The following is a 24,940-nucleotide window of genomic DNA, read 5'->3' as shown; positions in this document are numbered from 1 at the left end:
ACCTCAGCCTCCCAGGTAGCTGGGACTGCAGGCATGTTCATGCCTGACTGATTTTATTTTTTTCTTCTATATCGTGTAGTGATGGGGTTTCACCATGTTGCCCAGGCTGATCTTGAATTCCTGGGCTCAAGTGATCTTCCCACCTTGGCCTTCCAAAGTGTTGGGATCATAGGTATGAGCCACTGTGCCTGGCCTAAAATATGATATTTTGTCTAGAAGTTTTAGTTATTTCCAGCAGTCCAGATACCTATCTTGTCATTGCCCTAGAAATGGAAGTCCATGATTTTAAATATATTTCTAAGCCTCAATTTCCTCAATTGAAAAATGAGGATAGTTTATACCTCATAGTATTGTACTATTGTGGGGAATAAGTGAGATGATTAGTGTAAAGCTCTTAATTCTGTGCCTGCACTTCAATTAATGTTTACTTATTTTTTTTTAATGGCATTCTCAGAGTCTAAACATACATTGCTCTATCTTGCTATATTTTTATTCATATATGGTGCACCTAATACCAAGGAAATGAAGATATATATATATGAGATGGAGTATCACTCTGTCGTGCGATCTCAGCTCACTGCAGCCTCCGCCTACTGGGTTCAAGCGAATCTCCTGCCTCAGTTTCCCAAGTAGCTGGGACTACAGGCAAGCGCCACCATGCCCAGCTAATTTTTGTATTTTTAGTAGAGATGGGGTTTCACCATGTTGGCCAGGATGGTCTTGATCTCTTGACCTCGTCATCTGCCCGCCTCAGCCCAAATTGCTGGGATTACAGGCGTGAGCCACTGCTCCCGGCCTATGTTTATTATATTAAGAAACATAGTTGGCTTTTTCCATTTCATAATTTTCCATTTCCAGTGAGAACCAAGTAATTAAATATCATTACTAGCCTAGATCTTAATTGAGAACATGAAATTTATTGAAGGGAAATCCTCAATTAATTTGTACATTTCTTGAGAAATGGGAAATTTGAAAACATTCCCTCCCACCATAATCAAATAAGACTCTAAAGGGATAGAAAATGGATACTTTTTCTTATAATAAACTAGGCTATGCCCTATTTTTTCTGTTTTCTATTGCCACAAAGTCAAATTGCATGGGGTCTTTTTAAAGTCCATAGATATGTTCGCTCTAAGCAGCTGCCCTTCTCTTTGAAAACAGTTTCTATCCAGGGCCAAGTAGGCCTTGCTCAGAATCCTATGGCAGTTGACCTGAGCCTTGGGCTGTCTCAGGGACATTTCTTTAGCAGGTGCATTGTGATATTTTTCACAGCCAGCATAGTTTCTGTACAGGTGGGTTTGATGAGCATCTCTGGAAGTAAAAATCCAAAATGCCCAGTGTCACGCAGTTCGAAAGCAAATGCATAAGGTATTCCATTTTTGTAGGCCCAATCCATTGAGCTACCAGAGCTCACATCTAAAAGTTAAAACAAAAAAAAGATCAGCCTCACTAAAGAGTTCATATAATTTTCTAAATGCATATACTGTATAGTATCTGCTTATTAAGCTTTACTAAATCCTTCCAATTAAACACTGTTTTAATAAGAATGATTTAACAAGAGTTCCTTGGCATCTGGTGCATGGAACTTATAAATCATCCCTTCAACCATCTTTAAGGATCCAGTCTACGTGTGAATGCCTTACCAGCATGAAGACCTCAAAATTTCTCAACCTCAATTCCAAAAATGTTTATGTTCATCCCCACTTTATTCACCTATAAACAACCTATACTGGGAACTCTTTTTGTTTTTAGTTATCACTCAGTTCTTCTCTACTTCAATGTCTAGAATACTGAAATTGTGTTCCCAGAAATGTCCTTTTTTTTTTTTTTTTTGAGATGGAGTCTCACTCTGTCACCCAGGCTGGAGTGCAGCGTCACCATCTTGGCTCACTGCAACCTCTGCTTCCTGGGTTCAAGTGATTCTCCTGCCTCAGCCTCCCAAGTATCTGGGATTACAGGAACTCACCACCATGCCCAGCTAATTTTTGTATTTGTAGTAGAGACAGGGTTTTGCCATGTTGGCCACGTTGGTCTTGAACTCCTGGGCTCAACTCATCCTCCCGCCTTGGCCTCCCAAAGTGCTGGGATTACAGGTGTGAGCCACTGCTCCTGGCCCCAGAAAACCTCCTTATTTCTTCCACCTCCCTGTGTTTCCACTCCGGCCTAACCTATTCTGTGCCTTTACTTAGATTGGTAGTTTCCAGATTCCTCCCTGTTTTCTTGTAGTTTCACTTGATTCTCCAGTTGGCCATGGTCAATTATTTCACTGAATTTCTCTCCAGACCCTCAACATGCCTGATTCCTGTCCTTTTTCTGCCTTTGTTTGGCTCATCCTCAATCCCTGGCCCAGTTTCTCTGCTTCCGCTAGGTGAGGGAGCTAGAGAAAGTCTTTGCTGAGCAGAGATCCTATAAAGTCACACTACCTCATTACTGAAGTCTCTTTCTGCCCCCATGCTGCTCTAGGTTCCTTTTCTAGTTCGTTTACTGAAACTTTCCCATTCTCTTCTCATCTTCACTCTACACTGTCCCCACTACTCTAGATCAGGGGTCCCCAACCCCCAGGCCACAGACCGGTACTGGTATGCTCTATAAGTTCCACGCACTGGTCCTGGTCCGTGGCCTGTTAGAACTTGGGAGATGAGTGGTGGGTGAGCCAGTGAAGCTTCACCTGTATTTACAGCCACTCACTATCACTTGCATTACTGCCTGAGCTCTGCCTCTTGTCAGATCAGTGGCAGCATTAGATTCTCATAAGAGCATGAGCCCTATCCTGGACTGCACATGTGAGGGATCTAGGTTGTGTGCTCCTTTTAAGAATCTTATGCCTGATGAACTGTCACTGTCTCCCATCACCCCTAGATGGGACTGTCTAGTTGCAGGAAAACAAGCTCAGGGCTCCCAGTGATTCTACATTATGGTGAATTATATAATTATTTCATTATATATTACAATGTAATAATAATGGAAATAAAGTGTGCAACAAATGTAATGCACTTGAATCATCCCAAAACCATCCCTCCCCACCCCACCCTTGTCAGTGGAATAATTGTCTTCCATGAAACCAGTCCCTGGTGCCAAAAGGTTGGGGACTGCAGCTGTAGACGATTGCCCCATTGCCTCCTCTACTGACATTAGAGCCCTCTGACTTTCCCCTTTGAGCTCAGAGGAAGAAATGCTCCCTGTCTTTCACATGTGTCACCCCTTGATACTGTTGGTTATTGTCAACTCTGGTAGTAAAAGGCCCTTCTCCATGACTTTGTGTTATTAATTATGCATCTGCATTGGTCCAAGTACTCAAGGACCCCTTTCCTACAGCACTTCCTTCACATTACCCTATCATATGCCCTTGGTTACCCTCTTCTTTTCTTCTTTCTTTTGCTTTAGAACCCGAGGGAGAACCTACATATACTGTGTCTACATCCTCAGCCACTTTCAATCTGGCTATTGCCTCTACCCGTGTATTAAACTTTCTTTTGAAGATTACCAATGACCGCAGGTCTAGCCTCTTTTCTGTTTTCCCCTCAGATCCCACTTTCAGTGTCTCCACAGCCTTTAACACAGCTGACAAGCCCTCTGGCTACTCTCTCCTTCTGGCTCCTGTGACCTCACACTCTTTAGCTTTTCAGCACAGAGTTGAAAGCAGGGAACTAGACGTAGCCTGCAGCCTGGGCTGTATCTGATCCCACCACATAGCGGGTAACTTCTCTGTGCCTCAGTTTCCCTTTTGAAAAGAGACTGATGATAATACAGTACCTGCATAGCATAGGGTTGTGGGGAAAATTAAATAAAGTAATAAATCACTTGAAAGTACTCAAGATATATTAACTGTTATTATTTTGTCTCTTTATACCCCAAGTGCATATGTAGTTTTAGTCTAACAGGCTTTTAATAATAATTCATTAAATGATAAATGTTTCATGGAAAATCTTTGTATACATTTTCCTGAAATTTATATAATCTAGCTTGAGATAATCCTATCATTATTATCATTAAATTTTCAAAGCATGGTCATTTACTCAAAAAATATTGCTTTTATGCTATTTTGCCTAGGACAAGTTAGAGATGGAATTATTATTATTATTGTTATTTTTTCTTGAGCCAGAGTCTCCCTCTGTCACCCAGGTTGGAGTGCAGTGGTGTGATCTTGACTCACTGCAACCTCTGTCCCCTGGTTCAAGCGATTTTCCTGCCTCAGTCAACTGAGTAGCTGGGATTACAGGCGACCCTCACCATGCCAAGCTAATTTTTTGTATTTTAGTAGAGACGGGGTTTCACCACGTTGGCCAGGCTGGTCTTGAACTCCTGCTCAGGTGATCCACCCATCTCGACCTTCCAAAGTGCTGGGATTATAGGCGTGAGCCACCGTGCCAGGCCAGAGATGGAATTATTATATAAAGATGACAATTAAAATGACTGTTTCTCAGATTCCCTTTGCTTCAGTTAAGGACAGAAAATAGGCTGTGGCTTCAGTGTCCCTCTGGTTNTTCATTATATATTACAATGTAATAATAATGGAAATAAAGTGTGCAACAAATGTAATGCACTTGAATCATCCCAAAACCATCCCTCCCCCACCCCACCCCTGTCAGTGGAATAATTGTCTTCCATGAAACCAGTCCCTGGTGCCAAAAAGGTTGGGGACTGCAGCTGTAGACGATTGCCCCATTGCCTCCTCTACTGACATTAGAGCCCTCTGACTTTCCCCCTTTGAGCTCAGAGGAAGAAATGCTCCTTGTCTTTCACATGTGTCACCCCTTGATACTGTTGGTTATTGTCAACTCTGGTAGTAAAAGGGCCTTCTCCATGACTTTGTGTTATTAATTATGCATCTGCATTGGTCCAAGTACTCAAGGACCCCTTTCCTACAGCACTTCCTTCACATTACCCTATCATATGCCCTTGGTTACCCTCTTCTTTTTCTTCTTTCTTTTGCTTTAGAACCCGAGGGAGAACCTACATATACTGTGTCTACATCCTCAGCCACTTTCAATCTGGCTATTGCCTCTACCCGTGTATTAAACTTTCTTTTTGAAGATTACCAATGACCGCAGGTCTAGCCTCTTTTTCTGTTTTCCCCTCAGATCCCACTTTCAGTGTCTCCACAGCCTTTAACACAGCTGACAAGCCCTCTGGCTACTCTCTCCTTCTGGCTCCTGTGACCTCACACTCTTTAGCTTTTCAGCACAGAGTTGAAAGCAGGGAACTAGACGTAGCCTGCAGCCTGGGCTGTATCTGATCCCACCACATAGTGGGTAACTTCTCTGTGCCTCAGTTTCCCTTTTTGAAAAAGAGACTGATGATAATACAGTACCTGCATAGCATAGGGTTGTGGGGAAAATTAAATAAAGTAATAAATCACTTGAAAGTACTCAAGATATATTAACTGTTATTATTTTGTCTCTTTATACCCCCAAGTGCATATGTAGTTTTTAGTCTAACAGGCTTTTAATAATAATTCATTAAATGATAAATGTTTCATGGAAAAATCTTTGTATACATTTTTCCTGAAATTTATATAATCTAGCTTGAGATAATCCTATCATTATTATCATTAAATTTTCAAAGCATGGTCATTTACTCAAAAAATATTGCTTTTATGCTATTTTGCCTAGGACAAGTTAGAGATGGAATTATTATTATTATTGTTATTTTTTCTTGAGCCAGAGTCTCCCTCTGTCACCCAGGTTGGAGTGCAGTGGTGTGATCTTGACTCACTGCAACCTCTGTCCCCCTGGTTCAAGCGATTTTCCTGCCTCAGTCAACTGAGTAGCTGGGATTACAGGCGACCCTCACCATGCCAAGCTAATTTTTTGTATTTTTAGTAGAGACGGGGTTTCACCACGTTGGCCAGGCTGGTCTTGAACTCCTGCTCAGGTGATCCACCCATCTCGACCTTCCAAAGTGCTGGGATTATAGGCGTGAGCCACCGTGCCAGGCCAGAGATGGAATTATTATATAAAGATGACAATTAAAATGACTGTTTCTCAGATTCCCTTTGCTTCAGTTAAGGACAGAAAATAGGCTGTGGCTTCAGTGTCCCTCTGGTTACATTGGAACTACAAATAGTTCCAATGGGTACATTGGAACTACAAATAGTAGTCATAGTAGCCAAGTCAGAGACAATATGTGCCAACAGTTACATCATGGTGATGTGACAGCCTCATTTCTTTTTTTTTTTTGAAACGGAGTCTTGCTCTGTCACTCAGGCTGGAGCGCAATGGCACCATCTTGGCTCACTGCAATCTCTGCTCCTGGGATTCAAGAGATTCTCCTGCCTTAGCCTCCCAATTAGCTGTGATTACAGGTGCCCCCTACCTCTGCTTCCCTGGTTCAAGCAATTCTCCCGCCTCAGCCAACTGTGTAGCTGGGATTACAGGCATATGCCTCCATGCCCGGTTAATTTTTGTCTTTTTAGTAGAGAAGGGGTTTTGCCATGTTGACCAGGCTGGTCTCGAACTCCTGACCTCAGATGATGCACCTGCTTTGGCCTTCCAAAGTGCTAGGATTATAGGCATGAGCCACAGAACCCGGCCAACTACCTCATTCCTATGGTAATAGATTGTTCTCAGTAAATATAATACTCTGACTGTGCCTCTATACAAAGTTGAAAAGGTAAACAGTAAGATCTAAAAAAATTAATGTTTAAAAATTGTTTATATATATTATGTTGGCATTAATTGGTAATATGATTTTTTAAATACAGTTTTTTTCCCTTTGAAGGTGGCCACTGAAAACAGTTTTAAAAGGTCAACATGAGACCAATGAACATGGACTTTGAAAAAATAAATAAAACTATTGATACTCCTGACATTCTCATTATTAGAATAAACTTATTTGTCAATGTTAATTGGCAAACCAAGTGTTTACTCTGAAGGCTGAAGAAAGTGAGTGGTAAAATATTAGGAATACAATGATAGGTAGATTAAAGAAGTCAAGGAGAATTTTGCTACTTTACTCAGAAGCATAATCAGATGTCACTACCTACACATATACATACAACATGTGTGTGTTTACCTTCATTTGCATACACATTCATATATACATGATTTCTCACTAGATTTTCCAAGTCATATAGTGAATACATTTTACAGTTTAAAAGGCCCTGAATCCAATTCTTGTTACAGTTGTGGAAACTGAGGCCCAAGATTAATAAATACCTTGGTCTGGTTGACAGACCTGGCAGAATTAGGACTAGAATGCATATATTATGATTCTTTGTCTAAGTTCTTGCCATATACCCATTTGGAAGGACACGCCATCCTGAAATAAGCCAGATCGGTATATTAATTGTTGAAAACATTGGAGATTGTAGTTACAGAAAGGGTAAGCCGACTTGTTTCTTCCTGCACGCAGCAAACAGTAAAGAGTCCTCTAGGAGGGGTATTATCACTATAAGAAGGGGATTCTCACCACAGACTTGGAATTCAAGGCTGCAGCGGGCCTAAATATACTCAACAAAGTAACCCCTATCTTCCATTGGTTTTACATACCCCCTATTTATTTCCTATTTCCCTAGAAAATTTACTGCCCTTAGCCAGATTTGTTTTTGTCCTGTTATCTATTCTCAAATTTATCATTCCTTGTCCAAAAAGTGTAAAATCATCTTGCTTTGGCCACCTCTTTGGACTTCACTCTGTTGTGAAGATCCTGTACACATAGAAGTAATAAAATTTGTATGCTTTTCTCTTGTTTAACCTGCGTGGTGTCAATTTGGTTTCTAGATCCAGCTGCGGGGCCTACTTGGAGTGAAAGATGGGAGGTGACGGGGGATTGGAAGTGCTCTCTGGCTCCACTATACATTTTTCTCCATGTAAAAAAAGAAATACTTTTAAATCACCTTTTAAGGGATAATTCAATGGAAGGTGCTACATAAAAAACAGCATTTCATAACAAGAACAGTGGCAGAAAGGAGTAAAAGGGAAGCAGTTGTAGGGCTGAAACATTTACTTCATTATCTTCCCAAGGCCCGTTTCCACCCTTGCAGTCGTTAGAATTGCTTAAGGAGCCCATTTTGGTATGTTCTACTGTCATAAGATCTCCATTGAGTTTGTAGTCATTACTGCACGCTTAGCATATTCTCTGCTTTGAATTTGTTTAAATGGGTAGGGTGATTTCTGTCAAGCTGTGTAAAACTAATCAGATATAAACTCCTATTTTCCTCAGCTAATTGGATAGTCAAAAATTTTACTTTAGGGAGAACATACTTTCTCCCTTCTAAAAGGAAGTCATGATACAGGATATTGGTTCAAGAGAGAGGATTCTAACACAATGTACGCAGGAAACTTACACAATGTTGTGGAGGCTGGTCCATATCTGTATCGTACCCCGTATACTGACTGAAGTGCATTCACAGCTTTATAAGCTGCAGATTCCTATGAGGGAAAATGGAGAAATTTTATATATCGTTGCATTGAAACTTTTTACATACACTGCTATGTTGTTTGAGCCTTATCGGTCATCAACAGATGGCTTCATTGGTTAAGATCTATATTCATTAATAATATTATATTACGCTTATGTCACACGCTACATTTTGCAACATGTTTTAGAACACATCATTTCATTGATCTCACAACAAACCAGTGATCAATAATATTTCTATTTTATAGTTGAGAGAAGGAAGGCTCAGCAAGGTTAAATGGGTATGCAGAGTGGTTGAGCTAAGTACTCATATTTTCTAAGGCTGACTTAGTGTTCTAAGTCGCTGGGACTACAGGCATGTGCCACCATGCCTGGCTAATTGTCTGTATTCTTAGTATAGATGGAGTTTCACCGTGCTAGCCAGGATGGTCTAGATCTCCTGGCCTTATGATCGGCCCATCTTGGCCTCCCAAAGTGCTGGTATTACAGACATGAGTCACTGCACCCGGCCAGGGACACCTATTTGTATAAGTTACAAAATACTTGGCAGGGCAGGGACCATGTCAGTCTCAGTCATAGCTCACAATCAGTACTTAGCAATATGCCTGTATACAACAGATGCTTGATCAATATTTCTTATATGAATGTTGAATAAGCATAAATCTGAAAGAGTATTAAGATAAGTATACATTTCACTGGGTATGTACAAGGTATTTAGAACACATCTGAATCAATTAAGAAACCCTTTAATTCAATAAGAATGACTTCTCTTATGCTATGTGCTTATCCTCTCTGGGAATGGAAACAACTTCAGAATGCTCATGACTTAAAAGGTTACATATGCCTCCCACAGAGGTTAGACAAGTACTGCTAAGAGGCAGAAAGTCTAAGGTGGAAGTTTTCCCACCAATGGAGAAAAGTAGGAAAAATATTCAACACAATCGAAATACTAAAAGATGCATATTCTAACATGAACTAGAATGATACTCACTATCCTTTAAATATGGTATAAAAACACTGGTTTCAACAAGGAGTTAGAGAAGTATTATATGACAAGTGAGAGGAAAAGAAGTATGTTGAAACCAGAATACAACTCTCCCATTTCAACTTGCTTATGAATAATTTAATACTTAAATTGGAGCACTCCGGATAACATGGTGGTGTGTACTGGACTGAGTTTCAGGTTGCTGTCCTCATTCAGCTCAGAAATGCATGAGGCAGTATTTGCAGTAAATGTCACCGTTTGTGGATATTCAGGGACCAGGCTCCAGAAGCTGGCAGACTATTTACTATTGATCTCACTGATGACGACATTCTTCTCATGGGAGCCAACAGAATAGGAATATAAACACCATAATTAAATAACTTTATGGAGATTGTTCTAAGATTTTAACATCTTCTCCAATAGTCTCAGCAATATTCCATGGCAAGGACAGATATTTCTACATTTAAAAGATTATTGCATTCTGCTAGTGAGGGAACCTTGCTTCTCATTATTTAGGCTGACTAAACCCAAGGGCAAACAAATCTAAGAAAAAAAAAAATCACTTTGCCTATTTACACGAAGGAGAGGCACAGTTTTAGCCTTTTGAGCTCACTGCACCTCTGCTACTTGGGTACTGGTGCATGCTGACTAGGGTTTAGATGTCATCTCTCCACAAAAACAAAACTCCATCATTTTTTCAAAGAATTATTTTACAGGGGGCCACAGCTAGACACCTATTTGAAAGGACTGACTTAAGTGATCCCTCTTTTCTCTACTCTATCCTGTTTCCAATTGTCAAAAAGTACCTAGACATCAGTTATTGGGCTTCAGCTAAGTAATGGTGTGTGTGTGTGTGTGTGTGTGTGTGTATGTATGTACATATATATATATTATATATATATAATATATATTTTAGACAGAGTTTTGCTCTTGTCGCCCAGGCTGGAGTAAAATGGCGTGATCTCAGCTTACTGCAACCTCTGCCTACCAGGTTCAAGCAGTTCTCCTGCCTCAGCTAATCCCGTAGCTGGGATTACAGGTACCCGTGACCACGCCTGGCTAATTTTTGTATTTTTAGTAGAGATGGGGTTTCACCATGTTGGCCAGGCTGGTTTCAAACTCCTGACTTCAGTTGATCTGCCTGCCTTGGCCTCCCATAATGGTATACATTTTTATTTAAATATTTCCATATTTAAAGCAACTTAATGACTTAAAAAACATTGCCAGAAATACCGAATTTTACATATTGATGGAATATTTTTAAACAATTTCAATCAAATTTAATGGTTTCTGCTTAACATTTAGGGATTGTCTAGTTCCTGAGAATTATAATCATGATTTTAGTGACCAAGCTTATGATTAACTCTCTCCAGGATTTCTCAACAATGGCATTGTTGACATCTTAGACTGAATAATTCTTTGCTGTGGGTTCTGTCCTGTGCACTGTAGGGTGTTTAGCAGCATCCTTGGCCTATACCTGCTAGATGCCAGTAGCATCCCCCAACCCTGTTGTGCCAATGAAACATGTCTCTAGACATTGCCAGATGTCCACGGGGAGGCAAATTCATCCTTTTTTTTTTTTCCTTTCTTTGAGACAGGGTCTCACTCTATCACCCAGGCCGGAGTGCAGTAGCATAACCTTAGCTTACTGTAACCTCTGCCTCCTGGACTCAAGCAATCCTCTCACCTCTGCCTTCTGTGTTGCTGGGACTACAGGTATGCACCACTATGCCTGGCTAATTTTTAAAAATATTTTGTAGAGATGAAGTCTCACTACATTAACCAGGCTATTCTTGAACTCCTGGGCCGAAGCAATCCTCCAGCCTGGGCCTCCCAAAGTGCTGGGATTACAGGCACTAATGATCTATTTTATGCCACATCTTCCAATCCAAGACAAAGGAAAATAGACTTAACTTAAAATGGGAAGATAAACTTAAAATACGAAGAACACTCTCATATGATAATTTTTTTTTTTTCAGACGGAGTCTTACTCTGTTGCCCAGGCTGGAATGCAGTGGTGCTATCTCGGCTCACTGCAAACCTCCACCTCCCAGGTTCAAGTGATTATCCTGCCTCAGCCTCCCATGTAGCTGGGACTACAGGTGTCTGCCACCAGGCCCGGCTAATTTTTATATTTTTTTATTTTAGAGATGGGGTTTCACCATGTTGCCCAGGCTGCTCTCAAATTCCTGGCGGCTTGGCCTCGCAAAGTGCTGGGATTACAGGTGTCAGCCACTGTGCCCGGCCCTCATACAATAATTTTTATATATTATGTAGTCCACATCATCTGTTGTATGAATATAAACAGACACAGTGCCCACGTAAGAAAAGTTGAACATTTGCCTATAGGAATACTGTGATACAAATTGTTAGGATGTCAGGTCAACAAAAACAACAGCTATAGCAGCAGCAGCAACAAAAACAAAGTATATTTGACCCACAGAGCAGCTAAAGAATAGCAGTATAGAATATAATTATCACTTTTACAATAGTTCTAAAGAGGGAGAATTTGCTCAGAATTCTTGGAAGGCCAAGAACAAAATTCTCTTTTTGGACAGAATAAGTCTTCCCCAGGCCCTCCTAAAGTCTTCGACATCTAGAACAGAAATTCCTAAAACCCCAAGCAATTGGTGCAGGATTTGGAGTTTAAGGTGTAGGGAGAAAGGGAATGATTCTCTTCAATAAAATTTTAAATTCAAGTATAACATTGTGGTATAATAAAAAAATAAATATTTGGTCCTTGTCGCTGGTTCTTGGCACACAGTTTCTAAAAACTCCTGGAATCTCCAGAGTGCTAAGGGTGTCTTTTGGATGGTAATGAGATGACTTGTGGCTGGAGGCCCCTAAGTAGCTTCAGGATGCAGGGTGCTGCCAGAAAGACCAAACTTTGTGATTAGAGAGTTGGAACTTTTAGCTCCATCCTTCACCCTCTGAGGAGAAGAGAGGGGCCAGAGATTGAGTAAAAACTCCAATGGCTAATGACTTAATCAATTAGACCTCTATAATGAAATCGCCATGAATACCCCTAAACAGCGGGGTTTGGAGAGCGTTTGGGTTAATGAGCACTGGATGTGCTGGGAGGTTGATGCACCTAGAGAAGGCACGGAAGCCTTCAGCCCCTTCCCCTGTACCTTGCCTTATGCATCTCTTCCATTTGGCGGTTCCTGAGTTGTGTGATTGATGGATTGATAAGACAGGGTCTCACTCTGTCTCCCTGGCTGCAGGGCAGTGGCATGAACATGACTCACTGCAGCCCTGACCTCCTGAGCTCAAGTGATCCTCCTGTTCCAGCCTCCTGAGTAGCTGGGACCACAGGTATGTGCCATCACCATGCCTGGCTAATTTTTAATTTTTTTGTAGAGATGGGGGTCTCACCATGTTGTGCAGGCTGGTCTCAAATGTCTGGGCTCAAATGATGCACCTGCCTGGGCCTCCCAAAGTACCGGGATTACAGGAGTGAGCCACTGTATCCAGCCAATTGTGTATCTTAAATAAACAGGTGATAGTATGTAAAGCTCTTTCCTGAGCTCTGTGAGTCATTCTAGTGAATTATCAAACGAGAGGTGGGCTGGTAGGAACCTGCAACTCTGCAGCCAAGTCAGACAGGAATGTGGTTAACTTGGGAACCCCCTGCTTGCTACTGGTGTCTGAAGTGAGGGCAGTCGTGTGGGACTGAGTCCTTAAACCTGTGGAGTCTGATGCTAACTCTGGGTAGTGAGTGACCAAATGGAATTGAATTGTTGGACACCCAAGTGGTGTTGGAGAAGTGGTGCTGGAAAAAGACATTACACATTTGGTGTCAAGAGGCCAAAAAAGCCCTAAAATATACATGTAGAAGAGTACACCGTTTTTGAGCTGATTGCTCAACAAATGATCACAAATTGAACACATTCATGTAACCACCACCCAGGTCAAGGAACAGAACTTCAGCAGCAACCCAATTTCCTCTCAATCACTGTACCCCTTCGCTTTTCCCCAAAGGTAAGTGCCACCTGACTTCTAGCACTGTATGTTAGTTTTTCTTGGTTTTTGAACTTCATAAGCTTTTAGACGCTATAGGCTCTGAAATGACTCACTTAGTGATGAATGATGCCCCATAGTGAATAGCTTGTTGGGTTTCTGATATAAGGAGAGAAAGAAACTCTGCTTTTTCATTTTTAAGTAATCTTAAGCCTGAAAGTCTGTTCATTCTGTTAGACAAGTACTAACTTGTCAGATACATACCCAAAGACTTAGTAGCATTAAGCAAACAGCACTTATAAATTAAAACTTGCTTTTAACTAATGAGAGTCAATCTATAATTTATGAACAATCGTTTACTCAATAAAATTAATTACAGCCTTGCATACATGACCAGAGCTATGATACTAATCAAATCCACCCACCCTGACTTTTTCTGTGTAACCTGCGGTAAGAATACAAATAGGTTTGAAAGGATTGTATTTGAGAAGCAGCACTACGGTTAAAAGCAACAGCTATGGAACTAGAGTTGGGGCTGAATCCTGGCTATGAGACTTAGTAGTTGTGTGTTCTCCATCTACTTACTTAATCTCTTAGCTTCTAGCTTCTTTTTTTTTTTTTTGAGATGGAGTCTCGCTCTGTCACCCAGGCTGGAGTGCAGTGGCCAGATCTCAGCTCACTGCAAGCTCCGCCTCCTGGGTTCACGCCATTCTCCTGCCTCAGCCTCCCGAGTAGCTGGGACTACAGGCGCCGCCACCTCGCCCGGCTAGTTTTTTGTATTTTTTTTAGTAGAGACGGGGTTTCACCGTGTTAGCCAGGATGGTCTCGATCTCCTGACCTCGTGATCCGCCCGTCTCGGCCTCCCAAAGTGCTGGGATTACAGGCTTGAGCCACCGCGCCTGGCCAGCTTCTAGCTTCTTTATCTATAAAGTGGGGATAATAAAAGCTGCCTCATATGATTGTTATGAAGAATAAATGAGTCAATACACGTAAAATACTTATTAGGATAACACAAACATTTGTTTGCCATCATCATTAGTACTTAGAACTATCTTAGCTTCAGAAAAGCAGCATGAAGCCTGATGCATATGCACAGGGTCAAATACTTACCACACAGCTAAAATTGGGAATCGTTGCATATTTGTAAGAATAGGGATACAGCAACATCTGAGCATATGCATGAAAGGAGAGATAAGCCCTAATGTGCTTTCTGTGTTTTCGAAGGAAGTTAGCTACAGCCTTCACTTCTGGCTCAGATTCTGGAAAAGGGCCACAGTATGTATCATCACAAGGGTGCATAGAAGCTCCTTCATCTGCAAGTCAGAAAAGAAAATGGGGTAAGGAAGTAGGCAGGGAAGAAACAAGAAACACAAATCAGCACTGTTAAGCTGTGATTTTTCTTTTATTTCTGCAAACATATGGTATTATTAAGCAATTCATCTAACTTCTCATTTATGGAAATCAATACAAAAGTTCCAAGGTGATTCAAGTTCCCATGCACAATAGGAGGGCCTGAATGGAAACCAGGTACTGATTTTTCAAGTTTGAACCTGCACAAACTACTCTAAAGAAATCGCTCTATCAGCTGTCACTTCTAGCTGCACCTAGCAGCTTGAAAAATAGTACAGCAAGTGTTCAACAAATATTTGTTGAATAAGTTAATGTCAGTTAGAAAGAAAAGGCTAGACATATGTAAAGGTATCTGATAAGATACAAATACTGATATAGCAAGAACATAAAGACAGGCCAGAAATAATTTCACCAATTTCTATTATACTTTTAGAACAGCACTATCCAAACTAGTTTTGTAAAACCAGGAGGCTTTGCTAGTTATCTTGGTTAGACTTTAGTTATGAAATCTTCAAAACAAAATTTTAATAACTTTTGAATTAAAAATCAAATTATATAGAGTATACTTAAGAGGTTTAAGGAAGGAAGGAAGGAAAATAAGAATCACTAGAACAATCACAAAGTATTACGGTTCTAAGAAAATTTGGAAATAATTACATTTTCCATAGTTATTTGCCATATGAGGCCACTGATGTCTCTTCCCTACCTCTAGAAAATGATAATTCTCTCCACAAACTAGTAGAAAATGTTTGGTGGTTCTGTGATGTAGTCAAATTCTACTGAACATAAAAAGACAGCCCAGTCAAATTGGGCTAAATCTTGAGGACCATAAGTGTAGCTTATGCTGCAGTGAAGACAAGAGTCAAGATGTGGAACTTACAGCAATTGGGGTTTTCCTCCTTTGAAACTCATCCTGGAGATGCCTCAGAAGCAAGTGGGCTATAGGTGGAACTCAGAATGTAACATAAAAACTATAGCTGGGCAGAGTGTGGTTGCTTAGGCTTGTAATCCCAGCACTTTGGGAGGCCGAGGCGGGTGGATCACAAGGTCAGGAGACCATCCTGGCTAAAATGGCGAAACCCCGTCTCTACTAAAAATACAAAAAAATTAGTCGGGCGTGGTGGCGGGCACCTGTAGTCCCAGCTACTCGGGAGGCTGAGGCAGGAGAATGGTGTGAACCCAGGAGGCGGAGCTCTCAGTGAGCGGAGCTTGCGCCATTGCTGGGCTACAGAGTGAGACTCCGTCTCAAAACAAAACAAAACAAAAAATACTATAGCTGATACTCTGGAGGGAATGGAAAAAATAAAGAGAGATCTGTGGAATACAGACCTAAAGCACTGGAAAGGCAAGATCACAAACTAAACAACTAATTCTGGAGGGAGCAGAACTGATGAGCCAGAGAAAACAAGAATTTACAATAATCCTAATAAACATTCTCAAGGGCATGTAGGAGGGCACTGGAAACAAATAGGGACAAGGAGTTATAAAAAAAGGACCCATCAGATATAGTAGAAACAAACAATTTAATTCAGGGTTGAATGAATACAGTTGATGAATGAATTAATGAGATGGAGAGTGGTTTGAAACATTCCCAGAAGGCATCGGGAAGAGTAAAGAATAAGAAAATGAGAGAAAATGAAAGGACATGAAAAATAAAATAAATATCAATATGTGATTAACGGGAGCCCTAGAACGAAAGGAAAAAATAAAGTTAAACATTTGAATAACTGCAAATTAAAATTTCTCCACAATTTTTTTTTTGGGGGGGATGGAGCCTCGCTTTGTCACTCAGGCTGGCGTGCAGTGGTGCAATCTCAGCTCACTGCAAACTCTCTGCCTCCTTGGGTTCAAGTGATTCTCTTGCCTCAGCCTCCTGAGTACCTGAGATTACAGGCGCCCTGCCACCACACCTGGCTAGTTTTTGTATTTTTGGTAGAGATGGGGTTTCACCATGCTGGCCAGGCTGGTCTTGAACTCCTGACCTCAAGTGATCTGCCCACCTTGGCCTCTGAAAGTGCTGGGATTACAGGCATGAGCCACCATGCCCAGCTAAAAATGTCTCCACAATTAAGGAAAGATTGAACAGACTTATTGTGCACCAAACAAAAGAGGTAGAGAGGAAAATATCAACACTTTGACAAATTATAGTGCAATTTAAGAAAAGAAAACAATTCTAGAGAGAAAAAGCAAGTCATTTAGAAAGGAACAAGAATTCCATTCACATTTGACTTTTCAACAGCAACATTAGAGTAATAAATCCAATGTATTTATTAAAAAGGAATTTTGAATCTAGGCTTCTATATCTAGCTGGATTCTCAATGCAATGTGAGAGTGAAATAACGATGTTCTCTAGCATCTAAAAGGCCTCAAAAGAATATACCATACACTGACATACTTTGAAAACACCCCTGAAGAAAGTATTCCAACAAAATAATGAGTAACTCCAGAGAGCCTATTTGATATGAGAATTGCAGGTTAATAAGTAGCTTAGTAACATTTGCTATCTAAATAAGCAATAGCGAAAGGGTGGAGGGGTGGAAAGTATAATGATCTAGGTATCAAATCCTAGGAAACAACAAATTGATGGAAAAATAAAGAGGTGGGTGGGCAGGGAAGGCAAAAGCATGCTAAATTGTTGGTCTGTTTTGAAAAGGAGATATAGATATTGATTAAATTTAGAAATTGATGGAAAAAAACAAACCTAAGTATGGGTATTAAATTAGGAATAACCACCAGAATAAGAAAAATAGAACACAGACTTCATAACTAATGGAATTAACTTTGAACCATTTAATTGAAAGTAGTAAAGAAGGAAAAAAGAAAAAAGAAGAAACAGGGCCAGCTGCAATGGCTTACACCTTAATCCCAGCACTTTGGGAGGCTAAGGTTGGAGGACTGCTTGAGACCAGGAGTTTGAGACCAGCCTGGCCAACATAGTGAGACCTCATCTCTACAAAAATTAAAAAAAGTTAGCCAGGTATGGTGGCACACACCTGTAGTCCTAGTTACTTGAAAGGCAGAGGCAGGATCGCCTGAGCCCAGGAGTTTGAAGTTATAGTGAGTTGTGATGGTGACATTGCATTCTAGTCTGGGTGACAGAGCAATACCCTGTGTCTTAAAAGAAAAGAGGCTGAGTGTGGTGGCTCACGCGTGTAATCCCAGCACTTCGGGAGCCAGGGCGGGTGGATCACCTGAGGTAAGGAGCTTGAGACCTGCCTGGTCAACATGGTGAAACCCCATTTCTTCTAAAAATACAAAAAAATTAGCCAGGTGTGGTGGTGCATGTGTGTAACCCCAGTTACTTGGAAGGCTGAGGCAGGAGAATCACTTGAACCCAGGAGGCAGAGGTTTAAGTGAACTGAGATCACGCCATCGCATTCCAGCCTGGGTGACAAGAACGAGACTCCATCTCAAAAAAAAAGAAAGAAAAGAAACTCTGGAAAACAGAGAACAGGAATACAGGAATTAAGACAGCAGAAATAAGTCTTAAAGTAACAGTGATTATGAAGAATGCTAATAGGTGAACTAATTGATCAAATGACTGATTTTATTTTATTTATTATCTCCAATCCTGCAGAAAATGATTTAAACTTTATTTTTAATAGAGATGAGGTCTTGCTATGTTGCCCAGGCTGGTGTTGAATTCCTGAGCTCAAGCAATCCTTCCACCCTGGATTCCCAAAATATTGAGATTACAGGCATGAGCCATAGTGCCTGGACTGATGTTTTCATACAGAAAAATAAAGAAGATCCATAGAAAAACATGTGGTGTAAGTAGATATACCAGATGTCTACTTTTAGTACTGTGGCAGCCTTGGTATTTGTATTAGTTTCCTAAGGCTGCCATAACACATTACTACAAAGTAAGCCACTTAAAACAACAGAAATTTATTCTCTTACAGTTCTTGAGGCTCAAAGTCTGAAATCAAGGTGTCAGCAGGGCCATCCACCTTCTGAATTATCTACGGAAGAATCCTTCCTATCTACAGAAGCCTCTTCCTAGTTTCTGGTGGTTCTTGGCAATCCTTGGTATTTCTTGGTTTGTGGATGCATTCCAGCCATGTATCACTTATAGAAAGACATGCCAGGTATGGTGGCTCACGCCTGTAATCACAACACTTTGGGAGGCTGAGGTGGGTGGATCACTTGAGGTCAGGAGTTTGAGACCAGGCTGGCCAACATGGTGAAACTCTGTCTCTACTGAAAATACAAAAGTTGGCCGGGCGTGGTGGCATGCACCTGTAATCCCAGCTACTCAGGAGGCTGAGGCGTGAGAATCACTTGAACCCAGGGGGTGGAGTTTGCAGTGAGCCAAGATCGTGCCACTGTACTCTAGCCTGGGTGACAGAGAAAGACCCTATCTCAAAAACAAATAAATAAATAAAAAATAATATGTTCTAAGAAATACATCATTAGACAATTTCATCAGTGAGCGAACATCATAGAATGTACTTATGCAAATGTAGACGGTGTAGCCCATTGCTCTAGGCTGTAAACCTATACAGTATATCATTCTACTGAATACTGTAGGCAATTATAACAAGATGATAAATATTTGTGTATCTAAACATGGAAACAGTGAAGTAAAAATTCAGTATTATAATCTTATGGGACCTCTGTCATATATACAATCACTGTTGACTAAAACATTGTCATGTGGTGCATGACTATACTCCAGTCTCTTCTTGTATATTCACGTGGCTTTCTTCCCTGTGTGTTTCTCTGTGTGTTCTCTCTTCTTATTATAGGGACAACTCACTGAATTTAACTAATTACTTCCACAAATAAACTTTTTCCAAATAAGGTCATATATTCCAAGGTTTCAGTGGACATGAATTTGCGGGGAACACTATCCCACCACAGTTTTGAGGAATTATCCTATTGCGGAAAAACTAGATCCTGCATAGGATACTTTCTCTGAGACACTGTTTATCTTGCAAGAAGTAGAGGAGTCTCCAAGACACCTGGATAAAAGATCAATTAAAAAATTCAATAGTGTAATTCTACTCTTGACAATATTACTTATAAGAATGTGTAGTAGAAAATAAGGTATTATTCACAATATCTAGGAATTAAGCTATTAAATAATGCCTATTAGAAAGAAAATGTTAAAACTCTACTAAAAGATCTATAATTTCAGAATTGAATTAGAGAACTATACTATGTTCATGAATATGATGACTTGGTAGTGTAAAGATATTCATTCTTCCCTATTTGTTTAGTTATTTTGTTCAATTCAATTTTGACAAAAATATCAGCAGCAGGATTTTGGGAGAAAACTCAACTAAAGAACTCTGAAAGTTTTGAGGGAGAATAAATAGCTCAGAAAATCTTGGAAAAGAAGAGTAGAGAAGGGCTTATCCCATCAGGCATTAAAACATACATAGGTATAATCATAGAAACAATATGATATAAAGTCAGAAATAAGCTAGTAGACCAATGGAACAGAATCACCAGGAAAATGATTGTTTAGTAAATGATGTTGAGAAACTAGCACATAATATGGAGAAACCAGAGTTGGATCCTTAGCACATAAATGTACAAAAGTAAATTCTAAATGGTTTAATAATTTAAATAGCAAAAATAAGACATGGTAAGCAGAAAAAAAATAAGGGTTTGGTTGTTGTTAGGGGCTTTCCTTAACCCTTTTCCTTCATATCATCCTTCTGGATGGACTTACAGAATGTGGGGATGAATATACAAAAGAGATGCTCTTTAATAACTAAGTTTTTCCACAAGATTATATGCAGGGTGAACAGTGGGAAAAAAGGACCTTATGTATGTTTGGTCATATATAATGAATGTAGAATGAATTAAGAAGTTTTTAGTATTATAGTTACAATTTCACCAAAAAGAGCAAGGAAATATAAAGTAACACAAATATACATGACAACATAAGTCAGACTATGTGTAATAATGTAATAATATAAAGGGCTTATATTTTAAAATTAAAACCTGATGTTGAATTCAACTTAACAAAAATTTTTGAATACTTCTGTTCTAGACATTATGTTATATACTGGGAATTAAATATAAAGAAGCCACAGACCCTGAGTTGACGAACATAAAGATTATGCTGGAACACATAAAGGTAACAGAAAAAATCAATATAATGTGGTAAATGCTATGATATATTTAGAAGACAGGGCAAAGAGGCAATCATCCTGTGTGAGTGTTCAGGAAAATCTTCTTAGAGGAGATAATGTCCCCTGGAAGAGACAAATCTAGAGGGATAGATATGAGTTAGAAGATACTTTCAGGTAGTAAGAACAGTATCAACAACGGTGTAAAGGCAAGAGACATTTGGTAGTAAGATTCAACATAAAATGTGAGTCAGAGAATTCTGGTGGATGCGCCTAGAGTAGTAATTAGGAACTAGTTCATGGAACATCTTATATATTATGCAAAGGAGCTTGTAGTGTCCTCTAGGCAGTGAAGAACCTCTGTGGTGCCCAGAAAATACACTACTGAGACCTCTTGCTGCCATGAGCATAGTTGACTGACAGCTCCACTTGCTACCCTCTGGATCCATCACTACATTCTCATCAAGCCCACATTTCCCTACAGTTGCTCTTTGCCAATGACTGATCATAGTAGAGGCATTAGTGCAGGCCCATTCTTGCCAGATGCAGGTATCCTTTACAAGGCAACTTTGGCTTGATGCATCCCCATAGGCCTGCCAAAGCCTTTCTTAGAGTTGCATGTTAGTCTGAGACTCTTCCAGCCCCATTCTTTTCTCCCCTCTCCTTTCATAGGTTTCTGACCTGCATCATGGCAAAAAAGCTCTCCTAGTCTATTCTTTTTTTTTTTTGAGACGGAGTCTTGCTCTGTCACCCAGGCAGGAGTGCGGTGGCACGATCTTGGCTCACTGGAACCTCCACCTCCTGTATTCAAATGATTCTCCTGCCTCAGTCTCCTGAGTAGCTGAGATTATAGGTGTGCACCACCATGCCTGGCTAATTTTGTATTTTTAGTAGAGACGGGGTTTCACCATGCTGGCCAGGCTGGTTTCCAACTCCTGACATCAAGTGATCCACCCGCCTTAGCCTCCCAAAGTTCTGGGATTACAGGCGTGAGCCACTGCTCCCAGCCCGTGTCCTAGCTATTCTTGCTTCCTCTTCTTTATTTTTGAAAGGTGTTTCCTTCAAATACATCTCTTGTCATCTAATCCTGAGTTGATTCCTGCTTCCTGGAGGTCTTGAGCTACCATAACTGAAGTTCTTTTTTAATCACCACTTTATTGAGATATAATTTACATACAATAAATTCACCCTTTTAAAGTGGATAATTCAGAAGTTTTTAGTATATTTACTGAGCTGTGCAACCATCACCATTATCTAATTTTATAACGTTCAATTCCAAAAGAAATCCCACACTTTTTAGCAGTCAATTCACATTTCTCTTCCTCTTAGTCTCTTAACCATGAAGGATTTTAAGGCATGGTCAGATTTTTATTTTAGATTTATCTTGTAAAAGTTTATAGGATAGATTTGTAAGAGGCAAGTCTATAATCAGGGAGACCAAATCAAGACACAATTACAATAATCTGGGCCAGAGATATTGACAGCTGGAGCTAGGGTTGTGGTATTAGGAACAGTACCAAGGGGGTGCATTAAAGAAATATTTGGAAGATTAACTAATTGGACTTGGTGATTGGTTGAATATGCAGGGCAATGAGCCGGGGTTTGATAACATCTTACCTCTCTGGCTTGGTCAACTTAGTCGACAGTATTTTTTTTTTTTTTTTTTGAGACGGAGTCTCGCTCTGTCGCCCAGGCTGGAGGGCAGTGGCGCGATCTCAGCTCACTGCAAGCTCCGCCTCCCGGGTTCACGCCATTCTCCTGCCTCAGCCTCCCGAGTAGCTGGGACTACAGACGCCCGCCACCACGCCTGGCTAATTTTTTTTTTTTTTTTTTTGTATTTTTAATAGAGATGAGGTTTCACCGTGTTAGCCAGGATGGCCTCGATCTCCTGACCTCGTGATCCACCCGCCTCGGCCTCCCAAAGTGCTGGGATTACAGGCGTGAGCCACCATGCCCGGCCGACAGTAGTTGTTTTGAATGAAACATTGAATAGATGAGAAGGGATGTGGACATATAGGGAGAAAAGGAAGATGTTTATTTCATTTTGGACATGTTAAGTTTGGCTGCCAATAGATATTTCTAATGGGGTACTGAAGATAAATATGAAGCTCAAAGGAAATACTAGGCTAGAGAAAAAGATTTGGGGGTCATTATCATTTTGTGAAAGTAAAATCGGCTGCTCATGACTGCAATCCCAGCACTTTGGGAGGCCGAGGTAGGTGGATCACTTGCGATCAGGAGTTCGAGATCAGTCTGACCAACGTGGTAAAACCCTGTCTCTAGTAAAAATACAAAAATTAGCTGGGTGCTGTGGTGGGTGCCTGCAATTCCAGCTACTTGGGAGGCTGAGGCAGAAGAATCCCTTGAACCCAGGAGGCAGAGGTTGCATGAGCCACTGCACCCCACTCTGGGCAACAGAGTGAGACTCCGTTTCAAAAAAAAAAAAAAAAGTGAAATCACTCAAAATGAATACAAAGCTTCAAACTGTGGGGAATATCAGTATTTAAAAGACACAAAGAGTATAAGAGGACTCTGTCATTCACACTAGGGAGGAACTGTGAGGAAAGCAGGAGGACCACAAGATGCTGATGTCAAGGAATCCAGGGGTTTGATGTTTCAAGGAGAGTGTGGTTAGCCTGTAAAATGCAGAAAAGAATTTCATTTAATTTTATAGTAACAAAGTAACTGGGGACTTTTGCTTTAGAAAAATTAGTGGAGTGGTAGGGGCAAAAGCCAGATGTTATAGGCACTTAGAGGAATGAATGTGAAGAAAGGAGAAGGAGATAGTAAGTATAGACTATCTTTTTTGGGAAGCTTGGTGTACAAGGGAAGAAAATATATACAATGATAGCTAGAGGTAACCTTGGGGATAAGAAGCAGATTTAAGTTTTCTTTTTTTAGGGAGGACAAGCATATCTAAAGAAAGAAAGGGGAAAAGTATAGATGAAAAAAGAAAAAGAGAGATTATTTGATAGGAGAAAGTTCTAGAAAAATGTGAATGGGTGGAATCAGCAACCAGGTGGAGTGACAGGCCTTGAATAGGAGATGGGGCTTTGGATTTCCTGTTTTCTTCAAATGTCTTTGATTCCTCATCCCATCAGTAAGAAAGTTTTTGCATATCCCTGATATATATTTTAATTATAGTGTCTTAATTTGGTAGTCTAATATCATATAAACATATACAAATAAATTTAAATGTTTAGAGATAATTAAACTATAATTAAAATATTTTAATTTTAAATTATTGTATATGAAATTAAATATAATTTTTAAACTTAATTGGTATTATTTTCTCTTAAAAAGGATCAGAAGATAGAGAAATCTAACCTTAAATACCTTAGCAGTGTCTACCTGTTGTTTTTCTTCTTATGAATTCATGATGTAATATGATGATATAAAATGAATGTGAGAACATAAAGTTCTTGGTTGATCCCTAACTGGAAAAGTATGTGTCATTGCCAATCGGTTGTCTCTCTTGTACATTCAAACATCCTTTTTATATTCTCTAAAAATAAATTGGAGAGTGAATTCATAATACTTGGAAAATGATTAATTAAATATTTAATGGAAAAAGAGCATGCAATTGTATAAATGAGGTGGGTTTAAACAAAGGAAAAATAAAGAAGTAAGATTAATAGTCATTTGCTAGGCTGCAATAATAGTTTTATTTCTTTTTTCTTTTCTTTTTTTACAGTCTCGATATATCATACACCTGGTCCTCGGCCTTCCAAGTACTGGGGTTACAGGTGTAGTATCAGTCTAGCCCTAATTTTTACTCTCTCTGTCATATTATCCTCAATTCATAAAGTACAAAAATTAGAAAGAAAAATAGAGATCTGAATATATTTTTAAAAACTTAAAAGTTTTTAAAGGAAAATAAGTAAAAACAGAAAAGCAGCAGGAATATTTGGTTTTATTTTACATTTGACAGCAACTGGTCCCTGTGGAAATTGACTTGACAGTTGCAGCTGAATCCTCTAGTAAGCAGTATTGGGAAGTCATGGTTATTGTGACATGTTTTCATTGTTATATTATCACTTTCAATGTTTTTCATTTATAGCTTTTAAATTTCTCATAAATGGAATCACAATGCTAATTTAAAATTGTCATCTTTTAAAAGATTTCTTTTTCACTTGCATCTCCCACTGTCAACTTATCCTGGAATGACCCATGTTAAAAACTGAGCGTAGTTAATATAGTT

At 39.9% G+C, this 24,940-nt stretch overlaps 1 protein-coding gene across 1 annotated transcript in view; it reads right to left on the bottom strand.

Moving 5' to 3' along the window:
* Positions 1 to 901: 901 nt before the first annotated feature.
* The window catches only part of CPA6 (carboxypeptidase A6), a 337,798-nt gene continuing 313,759 nt past the window's right edge, over positions 902 to 24,940 (bottom strand). The window contains exons 9-11 of the mRNA XM_017896303.1: positions 14,417 to 14,619; positions 8,288 to 8,372; positions 902 to 1,416 (exon numbers count right to left, since the gene is read on the bottom strand). Coding sequence (XP_017751792.1) covers positions 1,229 to 1,416; positions 8,288 to 8,372; positions 14,417 to 14,619 — 476 coding nt within the window. The 3' untranslated portion in view covers positions 902 to 1,228. The remainder of the gene's footprint in view (positions 1,417 to 8,287; positions 8,373 to 14,416; positions 14,620 to 24,940) is intronic.

Source organism: Rhinopithecus bieti, unplaced genomic scaffold, assembly GCF_001698545.2.
Source record: "Rhinopithecus bieti isolate Rb0 unplaced genomic scaffold, ASM169854v2 scaffold_27306, whole genome shotgun sequence".
In the NCBI taxonomy this organism is placed as follows: domain Eukaryota; kingdom Metazoa; phylum Chordata; class Mammalia; order Primates; family Cercopithecidae; genus Rhinopithecus; species Rhinopithecus bieti.
The sequence above is the reverse complement of the archived record's forward strand: the minus strand, read 5'-3'. Positions and strand labels throughout refer to the sequence as shown.